This window comes from Borostomias antarcticus, assembly GCF_949987555.1.
Source record: "Borostomias antarcticus genome assembly, chromosome: 10".
Taxonomy (NCBI): Eukaryota; Metazoa; Chordata; class Actinopteri; order Stomiiformes; family Stomiidae; genus Borostomias; species Borostomias antarcticus.
Genome location: NC_140243.1, coordinates 1,420,277 through 1,426,498, shown reverse-complemented (window position 1 = coordinate 1,426,498; position 6,222 = coordinate 1,420,277). Strand labels below are relative to the sequence as shown.

Sequence of the window (6,222 nt, the reverse complement as noted above, 5' to 3'; positions counted from 1 at the left end):
AAGAAGCACAAGCTGGTCAAAGCCACGTGTGGACTGGAGGAGAGGATCTGCACGCGTCATGACAAGCTGCTGGAGGTCTTCTGTCGGACAGACCAGCAGTGTATCTGTCTGCTGTGTGTCATGGATGAACATAAAGGCCATGACACAGTGTCAGCCACAGCCGAGAGGACAGAGAAACAGGTAAGACCAGAACTACTATTGTAACGTTGATAGTTTTTCATAAATTGTTGTTTTATTAAATTATATGAACTACATTTCCATTTGACTGAGGGAAACTCTCATTCTGAATGCAGCAACATTCTCTTATCAGTGTCTTTCATGAGTCCAAAGTCTTGTCTGAACTCTGATTTGGGCTACATGGAGAAGTATAAAATGGAGGAGTTTCATAGTAAACATCATTTTATGGTGTGAGTTGAAGCAAGGAAAGAACATCAATAACACAATGACTCATTGTAGATATAAACCCCCCAATGTCTATAACCTTAACCCTAACCCTTATAGTACATACCTGCACTGGACAGTCTGGGGTTTAAATCATGGTTACCAGATGTGCAAATGTTGGTATTAGATGTGTTATGACAGAGCTAACACCAGAGTCCTATGTACTGTAACTCCTAATGTGTTGTTGTAACGTGTTTAACTCCAGAGCAAGCTGGGCCTGAGTCAGCAGGAAGTACAGCAGGGAGTCCAGGAGAGAGAGAAGGAGCTGAAGGAGGCCCAGCAGGCTGTGGAGTCTCTCAAGGTCAGCATCAGGATATCAACTACTGGAGGATTCAAGGACGGTTATTTTATGTACAGGATATAGGTACCATGTACAATGAAATGTTCCATACTGGAGTTATGGTGGCAGGAGATAATTGTATAGTACAGGAAGGTTTATCATGTTGATGACTATTGTTTTAACTTTCTTTTTCGTTCTCTTTCTCTCTTCCTCTATTTTTCTTTATTTCTCTCATTCTTTCTTTTTTCTCTCTATCATTCTGCAGCGTTCTGGCCAAGCAGCAGAGCAGGACAGTGAGAGGATCTTCACTGAGCTGATCTGCTCCATGGAGAGAAGGCGCTCTGAGGTGAAGGAGCTGATCAGAGCCCAGCAGAGGGCAGCAGTGAGTCAGGCTGAAGGAGTGGTGGAGAGACTGGAGAAGGAGATAGCTGAGCTGAGGAGGAGAGACGCGGAGCTGGAGCAGCTCTCACACACAGAAGACCACATCCACTTCCTCCAGGTACAGTAGCTGGACTCTCCTGGTACCTGACATGTGAACATCAACTGGTTTGGTCTATTGATTAGGCAGAATATTCTGTACACTTGGTATGTGTTTCTGTTTATTTCCTATCTCTCTCTTTCTCTCTCTCTCTCTCTCTCTCTCTCTCTCTCTCTCTCTCTCCAGAGTTACCAGTCTGTTTCCAGTCCCAGTGTATCTTCAGACCTCCCCAGCGTCTCTGTTCCTTCTCTTCAGTTCTTCAGTGATGTGACTAAGGCTGTCTCTGAGCTGAGAGAGAAACTAGAGGACGTGATCAAGGGAGAGTGGTCCAGCATCTCCTTCACAGGTGTGTTGGAAGAGTTTTGAGAAAATTATTCTGTAAAAATATCACTAAAGTACGGAGAGCAACAAGTGATCCTGTCTCGTCCAATAAGAAACAATGTGACCAGAAGAAAGATTTGGGGTTCACAATGAAACACATTGAACACATCTCTGTATACTGTCTACTTGCCTTTAAAATTGATGTGTGTGTGTGTGTGTGTGTGTGTGTGTGTGTGTGTGTGTGTGTGTGTGTGTGTGTGTGTGTGTGTGTGTGTGTGTGTGTGTGTGTGTCTGAAGTCTCTTTAGTGGATGTGTTGTCTCCTCCAGAGCCCAGGACCAGAGCACATTTCTTACATTGTGAGTGTGTGAAGTCTCCACCTCTCTCTGTTGAATGATAAATCAACAATACCAGCTTTAAGGGGGTCAGATGAACGGTCATGTTATTAACTCTGATCTGGTCTCTGCTCTGTTCCCAGATTCCTGTCCGCTCACTCTGGACCCAAACACAGCAGGCAGACGCCTCTCTCTGTCTGGGGAGAACAGGAAGGTGACACGTTTAAAGCAGATCCAGTCATATCCTGACCATCCAGACAGATTCACCCGCTGGTCCCAGGTGCTGTGTAGAGAGGCTCTGTCTGGGCGCTGTTACTGGGAGGTGGAATGGAGAGGAGGTGTTAACATAGCAGTCTCATATAAAGACATCAGCAGAACAGGCTCCTCCTCCTCCTCCTCCTCCAGGTTTGGTTTCAATAACAAGTCCTGGTGTTTAAAGTGTTCTAGCGATGGTTACAGGTTCATGCATAATTATGTTGAGACTGAACTATCAGGCCCTCAGTCCTCCAGAGTAGGAGTGTACCTGGATCACAAGGCAGGTTCTCTGTCCTTCTACAGCGTCTCTGACACAGTGACCCTCCTCCACAAAGTCCAGACCACATTCACCCAGCCACTCTATCCTGGGTTTAGGTTTAGGAATTATAATGACTGTGCAGAGATCAGTAAACTGTGGTAGAGGGAGGGGGATCCTTCCAGAGGATGGGGGGAGAGTAGGGGGGAGGAGATGAGGAGGGGGGGGGAGGGGAAGAGGAGAGGAACGTAACGTTGCCTCTGGCTCAGGTTTGGAACCTCATGAAGCAGAGTTCAGACTAGATTCACCCAGCCACTCTATCCTGGGTTTGTATGCCTTCATGCAGTCACGCTTTTCTCAGTCATTTTGTTTTTATAGATTCAGCTGATTACTATTGTTCTTGCATTGTACTTCAGGAGGCCTAATAGAAGGAAATCTTCATGCCATAATTTGTTTATAATAGTTGAACGTTGGTTCTTTAATATTGTAATTTAAACTTGATCATTGTATATAATACTTTTGTCTTAGATTCATTTATAAGCATATATTATAAAGGATGATATTGTTGATGAACTTTGATACTGTATAAGGGTTTTTTTCTCTGTATAATGACTGAATCAGGTATTCATGAATGTTGGTGTTCATGACTGCTGTTTAAATGATTGGTTAGTTGTTTTCTCTCCTACTGTTACCTAAGTGGCTGTTATATTTCATCCTGAAGTAAAGATTAAATAAAGGCATATGAAACTGAAAGACATCTCATTACTGTATGAAAATGTGTGGAATTTGCTCTTATTACTAAAACTCTTTCCCTCCCTTCCTCCCCGTCCCCAACTTACATCCTTTCATCCTTCTCTCCGTCTTTCCATCTCCCTCCCTCCCTCTCTCTCTCTTTCCCTCTCTCTCTCTCTCTCTCTCTCTCTCCCCCCCCTCTCTCTCTCTTTCCCTCTCTCTCTCTTTCCCTCTCTCTCTCTCTCTCTGTTTGGCTGTTGTTTTTCCTCTTCCATCTCTGCACCCTATCACTATCATAATTACTATGCGTAAACATGTTGTAATAGATTCTGTTAGGGCTAGTGGAGGAGGACCCAAGAGCAGACATGACAGGCGTATGGGGACAAACCCACGTTGGGGCACGTTTACTGGCGCGGGTCAGGCAGGAACGTGGTAGTCAGACAGGCGAGGGGGTCAGGCAGGAACGTGGTAGTCAGACAGGCGAGGGGGTCAGGCAGGAACGTGGTAGTCAGACAGGCGAGGGGGTCAGGCAGGAACGTGGTAGTCAGACAGGCGTGGAGTTCAGGCAGGTTCTTGGTTCTCCAGTCAGGCAAGGTTCAGGCAGTGGACGGAAGCTAGTCCTTCCACTGAAATAGCTGTGAATTGAAATGACATGAAATAATGTCTGATTAATGAAGATAGGTCTTGTCACCTGGACACATCAGTTCCAATGCTTCCAATGCTAATCCAGCACACTAAGAGCAGGATAGCCAGTTAGCTCATGAGCTCATGGTATAAATGACCTATAGTGAATCTTTACCAGTCTGTTTCCAGTCCCAGTGTATCTTCAGACCTCCCCAGCGTCTCTGTCCCTTCTCTTCAGTTCTTCAGTGATGTGACTAAGGCTGTCTCTGAGCTGAGAGAGAAACTAGAGGACGTGATCAAGGGAGAGTGGTCCAGCATCTCCTTCACAGGTGTGTTGGAGTAGATCTGAGAAAACCGCTCAGTTAAAACATTTAAACTAATGGACCTGGGCATCACTAAAGTAAGGAGAGCAACGAGTGGTCCTGTCTGGTTCAGTAAGGAAAAGTGTCACCAGAGGATTTTGGGTTCACTTTGAAACACATTGAACACATCTCTTTATCTGCTTGGCCTATAATAATGATGGTGATTCTCTCCCTGTGTGTGTGTGTGTGTGTGTGTGTGTGTGTGTGTTTGTGCACCGGCTGCCTCCCGTTCCCCTTCCCCAGCTTCCTGTCCACCAACGGCCTGCTGGGGGCGCTCATGTACCTGACGGCCACCGTCATCTGGCCCGTCTTCCAGTTCCACAAGCGCTACCTGGGCGGCGGCCAGAGACCCCCCCCCGGCTTGTGGCCGTGTCAGTGCTCACCGCCCTCAACTTCCTGCTTTATCTGGCCCACCTGGTGTACTCAGCCAGACTGGTGTTTGTTAGGGTGTGATAGAGGAGAGGAGGAGAGGAGAGGAGAGGAGAGGAGAGGAGAGGAGAGGAGAGGAGAGGAGAAGAGAAGAGAGTAGAGGAGAGGAGAGGAGAGGAGAGGAGAGGAGAGGAGAGGAGAGGAGAGGAGAGGAGAGGAGAGGAGAGGAGAGGAGACGGGGGGATGAATGTAATATCAGTGCGTCAAAGGGAGGAGATGTCATGGCGTGAGGAGGGAGGAAGGGGTACACAGGGATTCAGAGATGCCATTCACAGCGCACAAGCACGTTGAGGGAATTGAAGAGCACCATCAGTTCCCAGTATCTTCTGAGGATGGGACGGGTGGTAAACCAGCGTGATGAACAGCAAAACCAGACATGTGAGGTCAAAGTTCAAAGACAGTTGAAATAGACAAAGGTCAAAGACTATTTAAATGCTGGAATAAGGGTTGGCTGTTCCTACTGATTAATAGTCCGTAACCCAAAGTGAAACATTTTCAATAAATGTAGATACATGTGGAATATTTTGTATGGTGTACTTTCTTAATGCTATTGGAATGAACATTTAATATGAAAAACAAATGTGTTGTGTAGTACAATACTGGCATTAAGGCATAACGCAACGCAGTTCTATATCCAGTTACGCCACTAGGTGGCACTCTAAGTTCAGACTATTGGTTGTTCCACATTGTGAGTAATGATAGAATATAATACAGAAAGTGAAGTGAAAATGTACCGCGAAAATGATGGTGAATAAACCATGCTAGCAGCTCATGTTGTTTTCTGTTTTCCTGCCTACATTACACCGGCCAACCCTACACAATGCTTTTCTAACATGTCGTCTAGAGTTTTATCTGTACAACAGATCAGGTTTGGTGCATTTTCTGAGTGTTCTGCTTCTGATAAATCTATGCACTTGCTTTCTAAAAGCTCTCTACATCGATCAAACTAGAGTTGATGAGCAGGAATACACACATGACACAGGGATTCAGTACTTTAGAACATGAACAAGATATTTAATATTGCAACAGTTCATATGTGAAGGGTTAATCCCTTCCAGCAGACACCTGACCTCAGTTGAAATGAACAATCATCACTATGTAGATATTTTTTGTTGGAAATATCAAGCAAAGGACAAAACAATTAGAAATCTCCTTTCTTCCTTTTTTCTCTCTCTCTCTCTCTCTCTCTCTCTCTCTCTCTCTCTCTCTAAACCACGCCCCCTTGCAGAACCAGGAAATCCCTTGCTCCTCCCAGTACTCACTCTCTCTTCCTAGGAAACGAAAGTGTTCTCTCCGTCTCTCTCGCTCTTTCTTTTTCTCTCTCAAACTCTTATCTCTCTGCGTCTGTGAGTGAGTGACTGTGTCCCTGACACAGCAGCATGGCCCAGCAGGGAGTTCTGATTGACCAGGACCAGTTTTCCTGTTCTATCTGTCTGGACCTCTTAAGAACATGTGAACAAATAACATTAAGCTTGTAAAACAAGGAGAGATATTTTGCACCAAACAACAAATGCATAACACTAAAACAGTACATCCATCATACATACACTGTGCATCAATAGAATACATCAATAAACGTGGAGGCTACCTATGGAATTGATTAATCAAATCAATCAATCAAAGCTACATCAATAGAATACATCAATAAACGTGGAGGCTACCTATTTAATTGATTAATCAAATCAATCAATCAAAGTTGTATTTGTATAGC

The 6,222-nt window shown here is 45.0% G+C and overlaps 1 protein-coding gene across 1 annotated transcript in view; it reads left to right on the top strand.

Annotated features, from left to right (window-relative positions):
- The window catches only part of LOC311313657 (tripartite motif-containing protein 16-like), a gene marked incomplete at both ends in the record, with an annotated part of 6,332 nt that extends 420 nt beyond the window's left edge, over window positions 1-5,912 (top strand). Inside the window, 8 exons of the mRNA XM_084443831.1 lie at window positions 1-180; window positions 647-742; window positions 987-1,220; window positions 1,386-1,545; window positions 1,818-1,877; window positions 1,997-2,525; window positions 4,326-4,453; window positions 5,887-5,912. The exon at window positions 1-180 is cut by the window's left edge and continues 420 nt beyond it. Coding sequence (XP_084299957.1) covers window positions 1-180; window positions 647-742; window positions 987-1,220; window positions 1,386-1,545; window positions 1,818-1,877; window positions 1,997-2,525; window positions 4,326-4,453; window positions 5,887-5,912 — 1,413 coding nt within the window. The remainder of the gene's footprint in view (window positions 181-646; window positions 743-986; window positions 1,221-1,385; window positions 1,546-1,817; window positions 1,878-1,996; window positions 2,526-4,325; window positions 4,454-5,886) is intronic.
- Window positions 5,913-6,222: the final 310 nt, after the last annotated feature.